This window comes from Alosa sapidissima, chromosome 4 (assembly GCF_018492685.1).
Source record: "Alosa sapidissima isolate fAloSap1 chromosome 4, fAloSap1.pri, whole genome shotgun sequence".
NCBI classification, from domain to species: domain Eukaryota; kingdom Metazoa; phylum Chordata; class Actinopteri; order Clupeiformes; family Clupeidae; genus Alosa; species Alosa sapidissima.
The window spans coordinates 33712749-33732412 of NC_055960.1; the positions used below are offsets into that span (position 1 = coordinate 33712749).

Sequence of the window (19664 nt, forward strand, 5' to 3'; positions counted from 1 at the left end):
TTTATTTTCTTCCCTCAGGCCACACCCCAGCCCTGGCGTGTGCGCCCAACAAGGACGTGGCTGACTGCCTGGCCCTGATACTGTCCACCATGAAGCCTTTTCCCCCCAAAGAGTCCAGCAGTGCCCACTTCGGCCTCAACCTGCTCAAGCACTGCGGCATCGCTGCCGCTCACCGACCACTTGCCAACGGCAGTCTGCGCCATGGCTATGCCAAGGACAGCTGCCTCACCGAGTGAGACACACGCACACAGACATAAACGCAAGCAAACACGCACTCAAACACAAGCAAACATACACAAGCATACACACATGCGTGTGTGCACACCGACCAACCCCCTTGCTCTATCACACACACACACACACACACACACACACACACACACAGGAAGTCTCAGTCATGCCTCCCTGTTCAGCTCTGAACCCCCTCCCTCCTTAGCCCAGTACTCTCACCTTGACAACCACACCCCATCCCCACCCCACCCCACCCCCAACACTTCACCTCACACTGTAGACACGCAGGAATATACTAATTAGTGTGTGTGTGTGTATGCTTGCAATTGTGTGTGTGTGTGTGAGAGTGCGCAGAATTTAACCTGATGGGTGCAGTCAAACCTATATGCAAATCTGTCACTCAAAATCTATATTCCTGTTCCACTCCCTTCTCTCTGTCTCCACGTCTCCATTGTCTCTCTCTCTCTCTCATTTCCCACAATGCCCTAAAACAAACAAGCAAACAGTGTATTAAAAAAAAAACAAAAAAAAAAACATTGGAAATTGGTATCCGAACTTAAGAGCTATGAAACGGTTGCCTCAAAATTTGGCGTCAAGTGGCAGGCACAGTTAGCCAGTCTGGGCCACACGGGAGACTTGCAGAGGAGAGGAACCAACAGGTTTGACTGCACAGCCACAGGACGGAGTGGGGTGGGGGTACCGTTTCCCGTGCAGACAAACCTCGCATGATGCATTCTAATGAAGGGGCCCATTTATGATAAAACTTTACCCAGCCACTCCAGTTATTTACATGCTTAAACAGTCACAATAATAACCACATTGACAGCTTTGCTTCTCCCCTGATAATTATGTCACAGCAATTGTTTGTTTTTGACAAAGTTTACCTGTTAAGTGAATGTTGGAAAAAAAAAAAGTCAATAAAAGAAAGTTACAGAGTAAAGTTGACTGATAGAAGCATTTAGGGTTTGTCTGCACCGGTCCCCTGCCCCACAGTAAACTCAGACATGAAGGAATTGTCAGCCTTTCCACTCACAGAAGTGGAAGATGAAGGAAAAAAAAAATATGTGCGATTGAGTGAAAGAAATATATGGCCATCTTTTGGGCTTCTCTTTCTGGAAATGTCCAGATGTCTTACAGTGCTGTGCCTAAATCTCACAAACAGCTAATGATGCTGATCATGCTAATCACAGCGTGGGAAAGATCCCCTCCTGACCCACCTTAATTACCCCTTTCAGTGATATATACCCACCACCTGACCCACCTTAAGTACCCCTTTCAGTGATATATACCCACCACCTTGATCCTGCACTCCTCCCCAAACTATGTGGAATGATTTTTTGAGACTTCAAAAAGAGAACAATTCTAGGAGTTTCACACAAAAATAGGAACATTTTTCAATGCAATTTCTTACAGAAGGAAAAAAAAACAACAAGCACCCATACCAACGCCAGGACTTTTTCAAAAGTTGCTCCTCTCTCCACCTCTCATTGCTTTCCAGTACAGAGAACTGTCTGGATGATCCATTATGTGAGTAAGTTGATGTTTGCACAATAGGGTGTCAAGGACTTAAAAAAAAAATGTTTTCAATATAGCTGCTAAAATATAATTGCCTTTGTTTTTAGTAGATTGTATTAATGGTATTTAAAAGCGGGTCTTTTTTTCCCCCCCTTCATTCTTATTTAAGAGCAATACTCAGAGAGCCTTCAAAATGTCTTACCTCACATTTCGCTTGCTCCTGCAAGGCTTTGGATGTTAATACTCCTCTGATTTACTTTCCTTAGAATTCTGCCAAGAAAGCAGTTGGTTTTAAAAAATTAACACGGTTATCCAGTTCAAGGCTAAAATATATTTACACTTTTACTGAAATATGCACTGTTGTAAGAAAGCTACCACCAAAGGTGTTACATGTTTCATGCGAGGATACTAACTCCCACAGAGCCACACAGAATGCTAACAACCCCCGTTACCTTTGCCTGGTATTACATGTTGCCCATCACCTGCTATGAAGATTACATATCATTTCTGCATGCTAGATGTATTCAACTGCCACCAAATCATAGATCACCAAAAAAGTAATAATAATAAAAAAAAAATTGAATGCATCTACAGGTCCAATGCACTTGAAGCTTTAAAAACATATAAAAAACAACATAATGACCTCATAAACGGCATCACTGTAGACTTGTCCAGTAACCAGGGTTTGTGGGCTCGGCCAAATATTTTCCCGGGCTGTGGACTCCAGGCCTTGTCGTTCGGGTTCGTCCCTGAGTACAGGTGTTGGCCACAGCTTCCCAAGTCCATCGCATGCAAAATGACAATTGCTCTGCTACGAGACTCTAAAACCGCAGCAGGCAATAGGCGCGCATCCCTGGTGTCACACAGAGCATCACAGTGATGGTTAGCTCCCTTGTAATCTCATCCAGCCAATTGCCAGCATTTCACACTGTGCCCTAATGATTCCTTTGGACCTGGATAATCATCTCCATGTTCTTGCTAATCTCTTATCGAGCTTGCTAGCTAGCTGTTGGAGCACGTCCTCGACCTGTTCCATATCAACCTTTAAAACGCTGTTGCCTCTCCCCGAATGTAGTTGCTCTGTGCTCCACTTCTCTTGTCTGTTGGCTAGTAAGATGCAGCCTCGGTAGCTGTTGCTCTTTCTCTCTGTACCTCCTGGCCTTACTGTAGCTGTTGATAGTACACAGGCTGGGTTTGATTTCATTTATTTAACCAATTTAGGCTCCGCTAAGTAAGACACTCAATAAGGTGCTCCTGAATGATAGTGGAAGAGGCCGCGTGGTGCTATGAAACAAGAAATCAGACTTTTTTTTTTCTTTACACATTATTTTGCAAACAGTTTGTAGGCGTTTTATCTTCCATGCTTTTTTTGCACAGCTGGCCATCTATTCCATAGTTAAAAGTGTTAAATGCTATATCAGTCAGTTAAGCTTTTTTTGTGTAAGGTAGAGTTTTTATGTAGTGTGTTAGTTTGTCAGTTTGTTGCTAGAAAATCTTGAGTGTTAGTGCCAGCTGCCTTGGCCTTAACTGTTTTTGTGTAGTTACCAGGAGACGTAGTGAAATCCAAACTAGCATTTGGTGTGTTTGCATTTTTATTTAAATTTTTGATTTGCACAATTTTACTTGACCATTTAAGCAGGAATGAGTACCATAGGGTTCTGCCTTATGGCTTGCGTCGTGAAACAAACAGCAATGTATGAAGCCTAAGTTTAAAAGTGTATTATTGACTGACTTTTGCACTCCAGGTGATCAGGCAACACAATTTACTTCAAACATTTTTCGGCTCTGTGTAGCTCTGGGGGAGTACTGGTGAGGATTGGTGGCAGGGGATAGAAATTCTCAAAGAGCAGCTGGAGAGGGAGACTGCTATGTTTCTTTGTGTTCGCTTTTTTCTTGTGTTTTGTTTTTTTCGTTTTGTTAGTTATGTTTGTTTTTCATTTTGAAATGACAATCAGTCTACTAAGGGCTTTTTATTTGTAAGGAAACACTTTTATGGGGACTTGTGCAAATATCTTGACATCCAAACAAGTTTCCTTTTAAAAAAAAAAAAAAACGGCATATGCGTGCGGTCATGGCCAGAGTGTGCACTTGCTTGGTATGTGTGCTTACTGTTTTTTGGAGGGAGGAAAATAATGATGTTGTGCTTCCCAGTCACTTTAGCACAATTTACAGTGTAAAAATCCCTTTCAGATTGTAACTCAGAACTATTAGTTGCCGCTGCTGTTTACATAATTCCACAATACCTACAATTGTTCTCTTTTAACAGAATATAGAAAACATACCACAAATGTTCATGGGGTATTGGTAGTTACATATATCTATCTATATACATATATACATATATATATATATATATTGACACATACTTTTATGCATCAAATTCAAAGTTCATTGCAGACTGAGATTTTATTGTCAGGTCTATGGTGCATTAAAATAGGAACGAGAAGGTATCATATTTAAAAAAAAATGGAAAAGGAAAAAAGAACAAAAAAAACAGGAAAGTTGGGAAAAAAAGCAAATGCTAATCTTGCACCCTGATGTGGCCAGTACTGGTGTTCCACAAGGTATTTCATTTTAAAGCCTTTAAGAAAAAAAAGTCAATATCCTTTACTATATGCAGGAATAGCAAATGCCAAAACCAGTGTAATTGCTATTTCTCATATTTGTACTAGTATGCTGAAAGAAATGATTGTATTAAGCTACCTGAACTTTTTGTGGCATTTTACATAGGCCTTTTTCTATGATGTCAGACAAGGGTGTTGCTGGTGCGGAGATATCACATCAACAAATAAGCCATTTAATAATAATCTAATTCAGCGGAATAGGAGAAGGGATTTTTATTTGAAATTGTACATTTTGTTCAAACTAAAGAGTGGGCAAATGAGCAAGAGAGAAACACATCCTGCTCTAACACCCGCATAACTTTTTCTTTGTTTTTTTTTTGTTTTTGTTTTTTTTGTTTGTTAGATTCTCAAAATTGGACTACCATACTTCATTTATTTTGGATAGTGGGATGAGTGCAAGTGAAATATTGCCACAGATTGGCTGGCCTGAGTGAGGGGACTTGCTCCCCATGTGAACCATCTTGTCTTGTCAAGAGCTGTACGAAGTACTGACAGCCCAAACCCTCCTCCCGCACCCTGGCCAGACTTTCAGTCCTGTGAGAGGGTTTGAGAGTTGGGCCCGTGATGGAGGAAACAGGCTTGCTTGGAAAAAAAAAAAAAAGCCTGGCTTTTTGTTTTGAAGGCCTTCCTCCCACCCCAACCCCATTCCCCCTGTCAAGCGTTGGCTCATTGTATAGGACATGGCTCAGTCCAGACCCAAAGCACTTATCGAATGAATACGCACTTTTGTATATTTAAAATATCTATATGTATGTGTGTATTTATGTATACATGTTACCTATGTAGATATTAACATTAGGGGTTACAGTTGTTTTACTTCAGCAAAAGAGGTGAGAGGGTGTCTCACTGTTCACTAGTGAGCAGATGTGCTGTGTGTGTGTTTGTTTGTGTGTGTGTTTGTGTCTACGTATGAGCAGCGGTATATGAGTAGGGATGGTTTCTCTTGTCGGGATCACTATTTGGTAGCAGTGAAAGAAAAGCTTGCACCTGTATGTGCACACATGTGTAGCACAAAAGTCCATTTCAAACAGAAAAAAAACTATTTGCACTGCCTTTATTCAACCAGTTGCCAAAAAGAGCAAGGATGTAAAAAAAAATGAGGACAAAAACTGACATTTGATGAACACAAACTATGTATAGCTATACGTAGATTTACAGACATCTCTGCTGAGCCATAGTACAGTAATTTGCTGACTAAAAGTGAATGTAAGGTCTAAATTTTGAGTAGATAAGACTAGTGAAGCTGACATTACTGCACTGTCTCTAGACAAAATGACAAAAAGTAATAGATTAATTAATGCAAGTCTGACACACTTTTTTGGGACCTGTTCATTTTTTCCACCTCTGCTTCCATCTGCAGAACAAATGGACAAGGTTTGAAACGCAGTCTAATCATTTGAGCCAGTGTTTGGATATTATTTTTGGCAAAGAAGCGGGTTATAGGTTTAGCCAGTGCATATGCCTTATGTTCTCTGCACAAATTTCACACCAATGTAATCTATAGCACTGCTCATGGGGTCCTGTCTTTAGGGCCCCTCCATTAAGCACTGTCCTGTGAAGCAACCTAACTCAAGTGGTTGTTAATTCAAAATGGCAGCCATAATCTCTACTGCGATTGCCTTACAGTTACCTCCTAATGTTCTTCCTGTGTTGTGATGCACAAGCCTACATCAACTCTTGTACTTGTTTGGAATGTGTACATCTTTCTTTCATATTGATTGCATATCAAAAAGCATTCAACCTTAACGACGCCCCATGCTGTTACCTAGACCCGTAAGTGCCGTAGCAATATCCGTCTCTTGTTTGTCCTTGATGGTTATTGGAAAAAAACAATTGGGCCGTTGGTCATCCTTTCTCCAGTGGAGGTCAGCACAAGAGAAGGGAAAAAGGGATTCAAAGAGTGATTCTCACCTTTTCATTTGCCTTTGTTTCTACAAAGGCCATCTCTGTTTTTTTCCAGAGTGCTTGATTCCCAAAGTCCTTATCACAAGTGAAACTCTTTACTAGTGCTGTTCTCCGAAGACCTTCACTAAGATGCAAATAACTAGTCTTGTTTTGTTCTCACTGAAAGGGAAATAGTGGAAGTTGTATCGGTGAGACAGCAAGGATTAATGATTGGAAAAAACCCAGTTCATTACACTCCTCAAGGTGGTGAAATTAAATATTTTTTTTTTACAAAAATAAGATCCTTAACTGGCTCAAATGTTGGGTAAGACTACGTTTCCCAGAATGATTGAGTATTCTAGGAGAAAGATTGAAGGGTTTTTATTGCCTCTGCTCATCTGTATAGCATCAAACCCATAGCGAATGTGCATTTTGTCAGACAGATCTCTGTTGTAAGGTATGTTTTTGAGTTTTTGAAAAGCAATATTGCAGTCGGCCAGTTTGAGAAGAGAGGAAAAGAGATAGACTTGCACAAACTTGTGGAGATGGTAGCAGTTAACAGACTCAGATATACAAAACATCGGAGCATCAGTGAGAAATTATTCACACACAAGCATTGAAGAAAATGGGCATGACTAGTGATTTTGTACATTTGTGAGTTTTGTTTTCCTTTGTTGTTTCTTCAGGGTACTGAAATACTAGTTGTGGACTTGGCTTTTCATCTGAACTCGTACAGGAAGTTGATCTGTATTTGACAGGAGTGGTGATTCACTTCTCATGTAGCGCCTCGTGAGTTTTGTTGGTGAGCAATCACAGCTCTCTGAGAATTAATAGTATTTGTTTTTTGTAAAGTATATGTTGCTGATTATTTAACATCCAGAACTTTATTCTGATTTGAAGATTGAGAGGGTTTGTAGGAAAGCTGGAATTAGATTTTTTTTTAATTTTTTTTTTTTATTATTATTATTATTTTTTATTTTTTTAGTTAGTTTATATTATAGTCATCATAGCTGTCGTGTCACATATTAACTACAGTGATACTGTCCACAGCACAGTCTACTGGGAAATCTCCCACTTACCTCCGGTGTTGGTAGAAGTTGCTCCTGATAAGTGCTGACTGTGGACCAGTTGTCATGTTCTATTCTACTGCTCAGACTGCGATAGAGGGGAGAGAGGCTGGTCCCAGGTCAGCATCTGTGCAGCAACATCTCCCCTGAGCCTTACCTCCAAGGGCACCAGTGTCCCTCTTTACTTGAAGCATCGGTGAAAGGCAATAGAGAATCTTTTATGTTTTCACCTTCCCCCTGCCCCCCATAGAAAGCATGCCTTAAACTTAAGGGTACACCACGTGAATTCCCTCAACGTAAAAGTGGAAAAAAAAAGTCTTTGTTACCTTACTGGTGATAATTGGTGTACAGGTTTTCATATCAATAGTGGCTGCAGTTATAGAAGATAACCTTGTTTAATATATAACAAAGTCTATGTTGATATTGTAAAAACAATAATAATGCATCTATGTAAAAAAAAAAAGTGTTTTTCAAGTTTTTGTCAACCTTCAGATTCTAAATGGGCATAGCAGGGACTCCGCTAATCCCTTGACTCTGATAGCTGTACATCTTGTCATTTTAAATGTACCGACCCATGTGAATGAGCTGTCTGTGACAAATCCACCTGAAGATCCTACCCTTTGCATGAACCTCCCCTCCTTCCTTAGCAGCTCTAGACAAATGGAAAGTAGACTGATGTCTGTCACTAGCCTGAGGTTGCCTCCATAGTACTATGCCCTCTGGCCTCATGGTTATATCGCAGCTGTGTCATGGAAGTAATATTAGTGACCTTCTCTCATTTGATAACTTGTGTCCTCTGATAATGTTAAAGGCTATTCTCAGTGATCAGAGGTCACTACTCTGTGTTACCTCTCTGGGTTTTTTAGGATGCAAGTGGAGATTGCGAGAAGTTAGCGTCCATAAGACCTGAGAGATGTTTGTCCATGTGCCACAGTATCCTTTGGAGTCTTAGAGAGGATTTCAGCCCAGTGAACATCCAAATGCCTTTCACCCAACCTACCCACAGTTCATTGTTGTGTTTGGTCAGAGCACTTTCCAACTGAGGTTTCTTTGACACCAGTGGGACCCTCTGAAAGCTTGTGACCTTTCAGTGGTTTTCTGTACTTGGAAGGGACAGTTGCTACATATTCAGGGCTGAAGGTGTCAAAATATTTTCTCTCAGATGGACCCAACTGGAGGCTGAGGTCATGTATGGCAACTTATGCAAATACCCATGTTTTATGGAGTTCATGTTATGCATGATGGAGTTATGGGGTGAGAACATTGCTGTGCAGTTGGAATGTTAAAACCTGTATGACCTATTTTAAATGATTTGCCTAGTTTGTGCAACTTCTTTTTAGATTAATTTCAAACCATAGACTCTACTGAGCATTATTTCCTCACAGAAATGTGGTGTTCTCAGTTGTAACCACACTGAGATGAGTTAGACGCCATCGATTTGTAGAAGAGGTTATGGCATGTTGGCATTTCTCACCAAGAATATTGATTATGCATTAGAGTTTAGAGATTTGCTGGTGATTTTGTTAATTTCTACAGGTAATTGTAGTGTCTTACTTCATGAGAGATGGTCACATAATTTCTGAAGAGCTACTAAATTGATTCAAAATATTTACAGTCATTTATTTAGTCTCTGTAAATGGTCTTCCATTCAAGCCAATCTGAAGCCTTACGAATTACCGCCGAGTAGTCCCGTTTCACAGGGCCCGTAATGGGTCCATCCACCTGTAGCATTAGGCTTTCACAAATTCCATTAATCCCAAGGAACTGGAAGCCATTCTGTTGACCTGCTAGTTCATTTTGTGTCGCCACAGCAATGTCTGTGGACATGATTGTCAAAGCTGTGTACAGAGTTTGTGTTGACAGATTTTTCAAAGCACAAGTCCAAAGAGGAAGTTCTTGACACTAAGTCCCCAAATTCTGTTCTGCCAGTTTTGTTCACAGTAACCTTCCATGATGACACGCCAGCGCTCCTGGTTTGAATATGGACTGGTTTTCAAGGTGATTTCCAATTGGGTAAACGTCCTTGTGTGGAAACAGAAGTTCATCCATGGCCAAATAATCAGTAGTTCATTCAGTTAAGCAATATTTCCATTTGTGAGCACAATAAAAAAGCTGTGTGCTGTAATTAAGATTGCCCCTAAGATTGTGCACAGCTTTGGAAACATATCCTATTAGAACTAAAGAACTGGCAACATTACAGTATCCCAAAATCAAAAACAGTTATAAAATGTGTAATTTCGAATGTAAGTAGCATAAAAAAATATATATTTTGTTTCAACTCACCAATAAAGAAACATTATGCATTCTACTGGAAGGGTGTTAGATTTTATTGATTTATCAAGAGTAGCTCTCCTAGGTGTGGATTGTTGCATGTTAGTGGAATGGCATGTTTGTTTAATTTAACGCAGGGTTCATCTGGATTAAATCTGATCTTAACCAGAAATTTGACTGATTAACTGTGACTAGCGAAGGGAGTTTAACATTGTTTTTAAGACATTTTTTGCAGCCTGCTACTTCCCTTAAACCTGGAAACTAAACTTGAATTAACAGCAAAGTAAAGTGAATTATGATAATCACAAGTGGGAGGTGTTTGATGCAGTTGGCATAGCTTCATATGTTTGCGGATGTGTCTGGACATCGATGTGTTGGTATTAAATCTGCTTGAGAAGTCTTGCAGTGGAATACCATAATGCAGGATGAAGGGAAACCACCTTGCAATCACTACCTTATGGTACTAGGACATCCATATCTATGTGCTATGTGAGTTTGTGTGAGTTTGAATGAGTTAATATACTCAAGCATTTCCCATTTGAAGACTGAGGATGTGTTGGTCCTCATTGCGTGGCGCTGAATATTTTGTAAAGAAATTTGTATTTTTCCATGTCTTGGCATACTTTACACTCGACTAGTTTACACAACCAGAAGCCCAAGGATTCTGCTCTCCAATTAGTCAATCCTTAAAAAAAAAATACATTCCCTTCTAGTGATGGTAAGATCATGGTACTTCTAGTCTTTAAAAGTTTGTGGGCTTTTTTGTATTTAGTTTGATAGACTGTTTTGATGTCTAAGATGTTTGTGAACTTTAACCCTTTGAAAAGGATATCTCAACACTGTTTTGAGTGAACGCTTGAATTCTTTTCCAAAATCTGTATCTGGAATATAAGGCTGTTGGTTGCCTTAAACACCCATTCTGAAAAATTCTCAGTGTCCTCTAAAAAGAGCCGTGGAAAGTGAGCTTTAGAGCTCTCCCACTGGCTTCCCCCATCCCTCTTCTCCGTGGTCTGTGGAGACCTGGGAGAGCTGAACTGGTTAGTGTTAGCCTACAGGGCACACCTGAAGCCTGGCAGTAACTCTGCCCTATTCCCCACCCACACTGGCGTTCCACTACTGCCACCTGATCGAGAGTGAGTGTGTGTGCATGTATGCATGTGTGTGGTTGGTGTCAGAGAAAGCAGGTGTTTATTAAGGCTTAGAGGACAAAAGCAGCGATGTAGTAGATCCAATATGAAACCCTAATTACCTCAAAATGTCAGTGACGGAAATGAATACAGAATTGACCACATTTTTCATCTTCAAGTGGATTTACACTTCATTTGTAATACACAAATTCATGCTATTTTGGGGAAATTGTTGGAAAAAAAGTTATTAGTATTACAAATACTGAGTATCGTTTTTCTGTTGTGCCTACCTCCATTATGTACAGGTCATCTTTGTCTGCTAAGCGCATAGCCACCTATTTCTGTAGGTTAAAAGAAAGGAAAAAAAAAGATGGAAAAAATATTTGTTTTTTCTATCTTCACAAAAAAAAAAGAGTGATTGTGTCTGTCATATTTAAGTGTTGAGGATTATAGTTGCAACCAACGACAGGAATGTCTAAGCCAAGCTGTCGGTAGACCAACAAACTCTCCTGGGTCCTAGCGCAGCCATTTCTTTGAATTTTTATTGAAAACGGATCCGCTTCAATGAGCCCCTCTCAAAAGCACCCTTTACTCAGTGAGCAGACGTCACCTTTTTCCACATCCTGACAGTGTGTTTGTGTATGTTGTGTGTTTGTGTGCATCAAGCCATATGTTATACCACGTTTACAGCTGTCGTGTTGATGGGGAAATATTCTCGACTGTGTGGAGATGGTGTGTCCATGTGTCTGCGTCTTAAAACTAATGTAACTCCAAAAGCAACAAACCGACAGAAGCTCTGGTTCAATTCAGGCTGAGTTAGGGTGCATGCTGCGCTCCGTCTGAAGGAAACACATTTATCGTATCCAGCCTTAAATCGCCAGATGCATCCCACTTCAGAGGTCAGCTGTTAGGCAGGGCTCCCACTACTCCAGAGGACCTCTACAGACCCCCACCCCCACCCCCAGTCTCAGCCCCACCCCCACCCCCACCTCCAGTCTCAGCCCCACCTAAAAGAAATGGGGGAAGAGAAAAGCCGTACATGATTTTCTGTGACAATGCAATCTCTGAAAGCACTTTGCCTTGTTAAAATCCTAATGTGTGCTAGTGAATGGTTATATGTTGCAAAATGTTACATTTGTGTTTTTAAAGAGAAAAAAAAAAATCTAAGGAATTATAATTTGATGAATTAAGACATTTTAAAAATTTATTCAAATTTGCATTGACCTCCAAGTACAGGACAAGTGAAACTTCATTAACTAAGGCATTCAAATCTGATCGATTTTTTTACAATGTATGCTGCAGCCATTGAGTCTTGTTATTCAGTATTGTGGCTTAGAATTGGTTATGTTTAAATAAAGTGCTATCGCTTAATATCTATTTGTGTCCTGTTGTGTTTGATTGTAATGAACTGTCCTTCCTCACTGGGGTTAGAATTTATTTTTGAAACATTAAATTGGGCTATAGTTTTGGTCTCCAGTTTTATATGAAAGGATATTGCCTTAATCTATTGAGCCATTTAATTTGTACAGATGGCCCAGCAACTTTTCACATAAATCGCTAACAAGCATTTACCTTCAGTATACTTAAAATGCCTTTTCTAAACTTTCTTAACACAGCAACACATCTAAACATAATAAGCCAAAGAGTTAGTATTTATTGAACAAAACGTGCTTTTGGAAAACTAAATGTGCTTTTGCCAAACTTGGTACATGGTCTCCTGACCCCATGTGCTTTTGGAAAACTAAAGTCTCTATTTCAAAATGCAAAACCGTTTCTCTGCATACACTTAAGGCCAACGCCCACTAGTGGCAAATGACACCAAAGTTTAGAACTCCATTACTTTTAATGCATCAACGCAGTAAAATTGTCAACAACAAAGGTTAGAAAATTGTTCTCTTAAGTGTCAACTCCATAGATGCAAATCTTGTCGCCAGTGGGCGTTGGCCTTTACTCTACCAAGACAGCAAAGTTGGCTCAAAATCAAGTAATTCTGTGAAAACACTAGCACGTTCTCTATCCATGGAGTTGATTATAGCACAGCAACTTTCAAAATACAGGAATGGAGAGATATCAGCTGTCATAAATCATGCCATTTTTATATAAATGTTTAGGACATCTCAATCTCGACAACCCTGGATTCTGTATAAATTCTCAATAGTGTGTTTACTGTACTGTAACTAGCCTGTGACAAAAAACACTGCCCAAAGCGGTTGTAGAGAGCGTTAGCAAGGTGGTGTTTGTTTTTCTAATTGTGGTAGATTTAGCCTCATCTTGTTCCATGATCAAATTGATTATCAAATTGCAATATCAGTAAGTTAGAGATACATAAATGAAACAATAATGAGGTATCTAGGTCTCCTGAGCTATGAAAGAACAATCTATGAGAATTATACTGTGAAATTGTCTTTCAGGAATCCACAAAACTTAAAAAATTGGAATCAGCTATGATTGGTGTATTTCATTCTTTCTAAATGTTTCAATAATGTCAAAAAAGCTTTTTTAATATAGCTGCTGCTGCCGACGTGGAGGCTTGATGCAGTATTTTTCCTTTAGCTAAGGTTTTGAACATGTTGAACTTGACTTACAAATGCTTGCACCATGACATGATGCCAGAAATGAAAAACCTAATTTCTATGACAACCGAAATGCAATTGGTTGTTTCTTTCTAAAAAAAATTAAGGATTTTAGAAATGTGTTCACTGACTGCATATTGCGAGAAAACTTGCAATGAATTGAGTTAATGAACAACAGACTGATGTAGCGCTAACTGTGCTTGTGTAAAAATGTGATGACTGGTTTGACAAAAGCATGTTGGCGATCCACCACTCAAATTAACCAGCATGGAAACAAAAAAAATACCTGGTCTATATAGTTGTTACAATCTAATGCCTAGTTTACAAGTTGACTACTGTTTATGATTATGGGGATTACGGTACATTGGCAATAATAATTCCTGAAATCTAAACAGTCAGAAATGTAGGTCTTGGCTCTTATGCACAAGATGCATGTGTGTGATTGCTGCAGAACATCTTGATTGTCATGAGCAACTTGAGCAAAACATTGCATACAGGTATGAAAGCTCCAGCCTGTTAACATGGGCACCAGATGAAAAATTGAAGACGTTCCCCAGCAGTCATGCTTATACAACACATCTGGTGTTCACAAGGCCTTAGCCAAAACCAGAAGAAGCAAATAATAAGACACTGCATATTAAACATCAGTCCTAAGGAGTTCTAGATACAATCCAAGATGAATCATATGTTTGCCTGTTTTTTTCTAAAATTTTATTCCATAAAATGTCAACATACATACAATAGTTTACAAAAAAAAGCAAATGGAAAACAGAAATCTACAGGCGCAAATCATCATCATAAGCACCAGTGCCATCAATACACATGAGAATTTTTTTGGCCAACTGAATTAAAATCAATAAATCTAAATAAAAACGAAATGGGGGAAAGCAGTCCTCCATAATCTCACAGCCCACCAACAAAATGTTTTATCCACAATTCTACATGCATGACTTTGAGCAATGGCATTATCTGAATGAGGGGGGACAGAGGGGCAAGGATGTGTCCTCGAGGAGTTGAAGTTTGTTCTTATCTGTCTGGCCGCACCATGCCCGGTCTGACTTGAAGCATCATGGGGCGGGCAGGAGGACGCATCATATGAGGCCCAGGCATCATCTGCATGTGTCCACCCATGGGGGGTCGCATACCAGGACCTGTTAAACAGGCAGTATGAGGTTTGTTAGACAAGATTCAAAATGTATTATTTGTCATATAGGCGGGTCAATATAGGGTTCAACGTCAAAAAAATTGATACAAAAGGTTTTTTCATGGATTCTGGTACTGTTGGACAGGCTAAATAACATACTAAAAATCTAGTGAAATATGACCTTGGGAAAGGGGTCATTTTCAAAATGGCCACCAAAATGGCTGTCAAGAGGTTAAAATGGCTATATCTCAATTACTATTCAGCCTACAGGGGTGAAATTGATGTCAAATTGTGGTCATATTAAACAAGAATATGATTTTAAATGGTAATATTGAAAATGTTTCAATGCTCTACCTTTTTCAGCCATATATTAAAATCAATGCGTTTTAATACAGATCAAATGCAATACAGGATTATGAACCATATCCATGGCACGGAGGAAGATAAGACATGTCTTAACTGGTGTTCTCTCTCATCTAGAGGTTATATGCTTTTAGAAAAATATATAGTTTAGGGTGTTTATTCTGTTTTGCCTGGACAATATAGGCTAAAATGTATCCCCTTTACACTAGATTCGCCTATACAGAATAGAGGGCAATGCATTGTTCATGGCATTGAGGAAGATGGGACATGTCTTAACTGGTGTTATACAGTATCTCATCTACAGGTTATATGCTTTCAGAAAATGTATAGTTTAGGGTGTTTAATCTGATTTCCCTAGACAGTATAGGCCAACATGTATCCACTTTACACTAGATTTGCCTATACAGAATAGAAGGCAATGCATTGTTCATGGAATGGAAGAAGATGGGACATGTCTTATCTGGTGTTATATCTCATCTACAGTACAGGTTATATGCTTTCAGAAAATATATAGTTTAGGATGTTTATTTCCCCTGAACTGTACATACCAAAATGTATCAGTTGTACACTAGATCCGCCTATACAGAATAGAATATGTATTATGCAAAGTGTGGTGGAAGATGGGAACATAACTTGATTGATGTTATATTTCATGTACAGGGTATATGCTTTTAAAATAATATAGTTCTGGCTGTTCTATGACTTTAGTGAACCATAACTCATGTATAGGCATGCATTACATATTTGCGTGCATCAAATACATGTTGGCATCGATCATTAGGGGGGAGCTAATTAAACTTAATCTTAAACTGTATTTATTAGTATATCAGAAATAATTACTATATCATTATTCATCATCATCCACCATCCTCGGTTGGATGATGATGAATGATTGGAAAGTTGTGGAAAAGGAGGGACTAATTACAATTCAATAAATTATAATTAATTCATGACCTCTTGTTACGCCACAACCATCTTTTTAGGGTGGCATGATTTAATGAAGGATTGTGTGACATAAGATTCAGTGACCTATAAATCTGATTAAACACAAAAAAAAAAAAAAAAAAAAACTTTCCTAGGCTGAATAATGCTTCAGATATAGCCAAAATTAGCTTCTGGTGGCCATCTTTGATGCCATCTTGAAAATTATAAGTCTTTGAAAATGACATATATAAATCGGTGACCTCTAAATCTGATTAAACACAAAGAACACTTTCCTAGGCTGAATAGTGCGTCAGATATAGCCAAAATTAGCTTCTGGTGGCCATCTTGGACGCCATCTTGAAAATTATAAGTCTTTGAAAATGATGAACTGATACTTTAGTGTGACATATGATTCAGTGACCGCTAAATCTGAGTAAACATGGAAAACACTTTCCTAGGCTGAATAATGCTTCAGACATCCCAAATTAGCTTCTGGTGGCCATCTTGGACCCCATCTTGAAAATGACCCCTTTACTGGGGTCAGATTTTACTAGATTTTTAATATGTTACTAAGTACATCTAAAAGGTATCATAATCAGTTGAAAAACCTTTTGTATCAATTGTTTTGAGGTTAGGGGTTTTTTTTTTCATATATTGACCCGCCTAATATGCATAATTGTATAGGTACAATAGCAGTGAAATGTGGGTTGCGACCGCTCCTGGCTGAACCTCATCATTCAAGCACAGAGATAAAAATCATATAGACTTAGGATAATAGGCCTAGTAAATATATATAATTACCATACATGCATATGACTACACAGAATAAAAACTCCACAATTATTGGCTGACACAGAACCACATCCTTCAATTAAACTTCTGCCTCTGCCATATGCGACAAAAACAGCACCGCTGCACTCTGAATCCCATTACTTTCCATGGCTTGCGCGGTGCAAGAACGGTTTGCCACTGTGACGCTCAGTGAACTCTCGTGTTGTTCAACTTATACCATTGCGCACTGTTGCTACTTCTATTTTGCACTGAACCCAACAGCAAGTGCAGCACAGCCCACCTATATGAAGCCTCTTTTACTGTACACAGTGATTGGCTAGGTGTTCCATTTCCACAAATCTGCCATATGGCCACTGACCTGGTCCTCCTGGCATCATTCCGTGAGGAGGCGGACCCATCATGGGCATCATGGGAGGCCCACCCATCGGGGGAGCGGGTAGCATGCCAGGTCGGGGGGGTCCACCTGAGAGGAGGGAGAGATGAGGGTCAGTGTGATGACGCATCTACAGTGTCCATCACAGTACTTTCCCTTTTCCCGAATAAAACATATCTTTCCAAACTAATTATTCCAAGATGTCTACTTATAAGAAGTGTTTTTGATAGGGATTTGGTTTTGAAACTTCAATATTTTTGTACAGTCTCAAATTAATAGGTATATTATTATAAGCAAAACCAAAGATCCTTGATTACTAGCTCCGCTTTAACCCTCTCTGGCAAAACCGTACTTTTCCAGGTCTAAGAAACAGTAACTCAAAATTCCATCATTTTCCTAACTTTCCAGGCCTGTGCAGGCACCCTGTCCTCATGTTTCATTAATGCCACTGACAGGAGATGTGACCACATCTTCACATCTGGTTTGACAATGCTGAATACACTGGACTTTTCAGTAAGGGGAGATGACGGGACTCACTAATGTTTGGATGAGGAAGCAGCGAGCCACCAGGTGGAGGTGCTCCTGGGAACGGCGTGGGTGGGATCTTTCCTTGCTGAAATGCAGCAGCTGAAGAAGAAAGCAGTTAATCAACATGAGACCAGGTTTCAACAGACTTTTACAAAATGCATAGTCAACAGCAATCATTAATTCTTTTGACCAATGGGGGAGAAATCAGTTGAGAAATGCTCCGGACTCCTTTTCGTAAACCCAACTCACTTGTTTTATCAATAAGACTCTGTGCTTGCTCCTCCATCCATTTCTGATAGTAGTCCTTCACATTTTCTTTATGTTTGCGTCCGCTGCAGTGGGTCTTCCGCACTGACGGCTGTCGAAGGCAAGATCATTTTATCCATATACATCATGTAAACGTTAAAGCTCCGTGCCATTACAAGGGCACTACATCAATACAAATTGCATGGCCTTCGAAATGTAGGAAAACAACGTCAGATTCTCGTTTGAAACTATAACCAGATCATTATACAACTAGATTTAGTAACAAGAAAACAAGCAAAACGTCCCACAAGTTTAGCCGACTACATTCAGAGTAAAAGGAGAAGACCATAACTTAACTTACCGAATCGTGGGTGAGATATGTATCACAGTAGTCACAGTAAAACCTTGGATAAAAAAGAAATACCAAAGACTAGTTAGTTGACTAGTTGTTAATTGAATTGAGGTGTGTACACTGCAAGTTTGGCTTAAGCACTAGGTAGAAATTACTTCTGCATTTCCATAACTACAAAATGTTAATCACGAAACAAATGAAAACGAGTGTTTAGAACTACAACTAAAGTTAAACCGGGATGTCGTGAAGTTCTCCGACAGACTGTTAGCAATAGCCAATCTAGCTAAAGTTATGCTAAAAAATCATCCTGATACCAGTGCACTTGTATTAACCTTATAACAGAATTAAAAACGGTTGAGGTGAAACACATAATTTGACCGAACTGATCTATCCACTGTAAAAAACCTTTTTGCTCAATTAGTTCGCTAACGTTAGCACCATTATGTTACAGACCAAACGCTAGCTAAGTAACATCACGTTCACCTATCGCCTCGGCAGCTTACAATGTTCTCTACGGCTCCATAAAAATGTGTATCATAATGAAACATATACACTTGTTCATGAACACACATGATTGTTAAATAAAATATACATACTTGGGCATTTTCCACACCTCCACACGTTGCCACAGCTAGCTAGCTAGCTAAATGAATAACCGGTTGTAGTGTCCTTCTCCTCCCTCTTGTTCTGTCATGTGACAACAACAGATAGGCACATTATCGCCACCTATCAAGGTGGAGTGTTCATGCGCAAACATTGGATGTGGATTTATGTACCTTCCACAGGTTCAATGTTCTGCCATAAAAATCCTTTGCATAATAGTCTGTGGATAAATTATAATATCAGGGAGGGTTGAGGAAGCACAAGGATCTTTGATAATACAACATTAAATAGGCCTGTGAAGCTAAATTAAGCTAACATCCTCTCAGTCTATGTTTTATTCTCAAATAGGCTAATAGTATTCTGCTTTTTTTCCTCTCTCTCTCTCTCTCTCTCTCTCTCTCTCTCTCTCTCTCTCTCTCTCTCTAGCCTAGTAGTGCCTTGACCAACTTCTCCCTACAATATTCAACTTTATGTAGAGACAAAAGTAAACGCACACTAATCAGTGTGTGCCCTTAAATACACAGTCAAAATGCTGGAAACGTTGTGTAATGATAAAGAAAACAAAAGGAGGAATGTTTCACAACTAATTAGGGTAACTGGCAACATGATTGGGTATGAAAAAGAGCATCCCAGGGAGGCAAAGTCTCTTAGAAGTAAAGATGTAGGGTTCATCACTCTGTGTAAACGTGTGTGGACAAATGATGAAACAATGTCATTTTAATGCTTCTTAACATGAAATTGTGAAGTATTTGGGGAGTTTATCATCTCCAGTGGGCTACATCATTAAAAAATTCAGAGAATCAAGATACATTTTTGCAAACAGGGGATAGAGCTGAAAAACAATATTGGATGGCGTGGTCTTTTGGACCTAATATGGCACTGCATTAAAACCAGACCTGTTTCTTTGAAGAAAATCATTGTATGGGCTCAGGAAAACCTCTGATAACTATTGCCTATATGAGCACAGTTTGATACTCAATTCAGAAATGCTATAGTGTAAACTTTACCATGTAACAGCCAAAATTGTATTTAGCCATGATACAGAAA

General features: G+C 39.3%; 2 protein-coding genes across 2 annotated transcripts in view; one reads left to right on the forward strand and one right to left on the reverse strand.

Moving 5' to 3' along the window:
- ankrd52a (ankyrin repeat domain 52a) overlaps nt 1-12094 on the forward strand; it is a 34056-nt gene extending 21962 nt beyond the window's left edge. Inside the window, exon 28 of the mRNA XM_042090276.1 lies at nt 19-12094. Within this exon, the coding sequence (XP_041946210.1) occupies nt 19-236 (218 nt within the window). The 3' untranslated portion in view covers nt 237-12094. The remainder of the gene's footprint in view (nt 1-18) is intronic.
- A 1882-nt stretch (nt 12095-13976) lies between these two features.
- Nucleotides 13977-18748, reverse strand: snrpc (small nuclear ribonucleoprotein polypeptide C). The gene is made up of 6 exons (XM_042090289.1): nt 18611-18748; nt 18024-18066; nt 17666-17774; nt 17426-17515; nt 16874-16978; nt 13977-14443 (listed from the first exon to the last, which is right to left on the reverse strand). Exons 1-6 carry the CDS (start codon nt 18616-18618, stop codon nt 14319-14321), a joined length of 480 nt encoding a protein of 159 aa, XP_041946223.1. The 5' UTR covers nt 18619-18748; the 3' UTR covers nt 13977-14318.
- Nucleotides 18749-19664: the final 916 nt, after the last annotated feature.